At 50.7% G+C, this 828-nt stretch overlaps 1 gene segment (V, D, J or C); it reads left to right on the top strand.

Annotated features, from left to right (window-relative positions):
* Window positions 1-15: 15 nt before the first annotated feature.
* Window positions 16-554, top strand: LOC112409978 (immunoglobulin heavy variable 3-23-like). The segment is given in 2 exon segments: window positions 16-133; window positions 238-554. Coding segments are annotated over 2 exon segments (363 nt in total).
* The last annotated feature ends 274 nt before the right edge of the window (window positions 555-828 follow it).

Genomic DNA, 828 nt, shown 5'->3' on the forward strand with positions numbered 1-828 from the left:
CCAGCCCTGACCCTGCAGCTCTGGGAAAGGAGCTCCAGCCCGGGATTTCCACGTGCTCCATTCGGGGTTCGAGACAGCACACTCACCATGGACTTTGGGCTGAGCTGGGTTGTCCTTGTGGCTATTTTACAAGGTAATTTATGGAGAGCAAGAGACACTGAGGATGTGAGTGGATATGAGTGAGGGAATCAGTGGATGTGTGACAGTCTCCTGACCAGGATGTCTCTGTGTTTGCAGGTGTCCAGTGTGAGGTGCAGCTGGTGGAGTCTGGGGGAGGCTTGGTGCAGCCAGGGAGGTCTCTGCGCCTCTCCTGTACAGCCTCTGGATTTACTTTTGATGATTATGCCATGAGCTGGGTCCGTCAAGCTCCAGGGAAAGGACTAGAGTGGGTGTCATCTATTAATTGGGATGGTGGTAACACATACTATGCAGACTCTGTGAAGGGCCGATTCACCATCTCCAGAGACAACTCCAAGAACACGCTGTATCTTCAAATGAACAGCCTGAGATCTGAGGACACGGCCGTATATTACTGTGCGAAAGATACACAGTGAGGGGAAGTCAGTGTGAGCCCAGACACAAACCTCCTTGCAGTGAGACAGGAGGGGGGATGCAGGAGGCACTCAGGACATACAAGTGTATGTTTCAGACCCGGGAGCAGGTGCAGATGTTAGTTAGGGACTGCTTTCCTCCAAGGGTCTGGGGTTTCCTCTCTATGTAGCAGTTTTCCCTGGGGAACCTCTCTGTACTCATCCGTGGTTCTTGACTTACACATTCATTATCTGAATTAGAAAGGATTTTCAAATTTCGGGGGAAAATGTCATATAT

This window comes from Neophocaena asiaeorientalis, unplaced genomic scaffold, assembly GCF_003031525.2.
Source record: "Neophocaena asiaeorientalis asiaeorientalis breed wild unplaced genomic scaffold, Neophocaena_asiaeorientalis_V1.1 scaffold1296, whole genome shotgun sequence".
In the NCBI taxonomy this organism is placed as follows: Eukaryota; Metazoa; Chordata; class Mammalia; order Artiodactyla; family Phocoenidae; genus Neophocaena; species Neophocaena asiaeorientalis.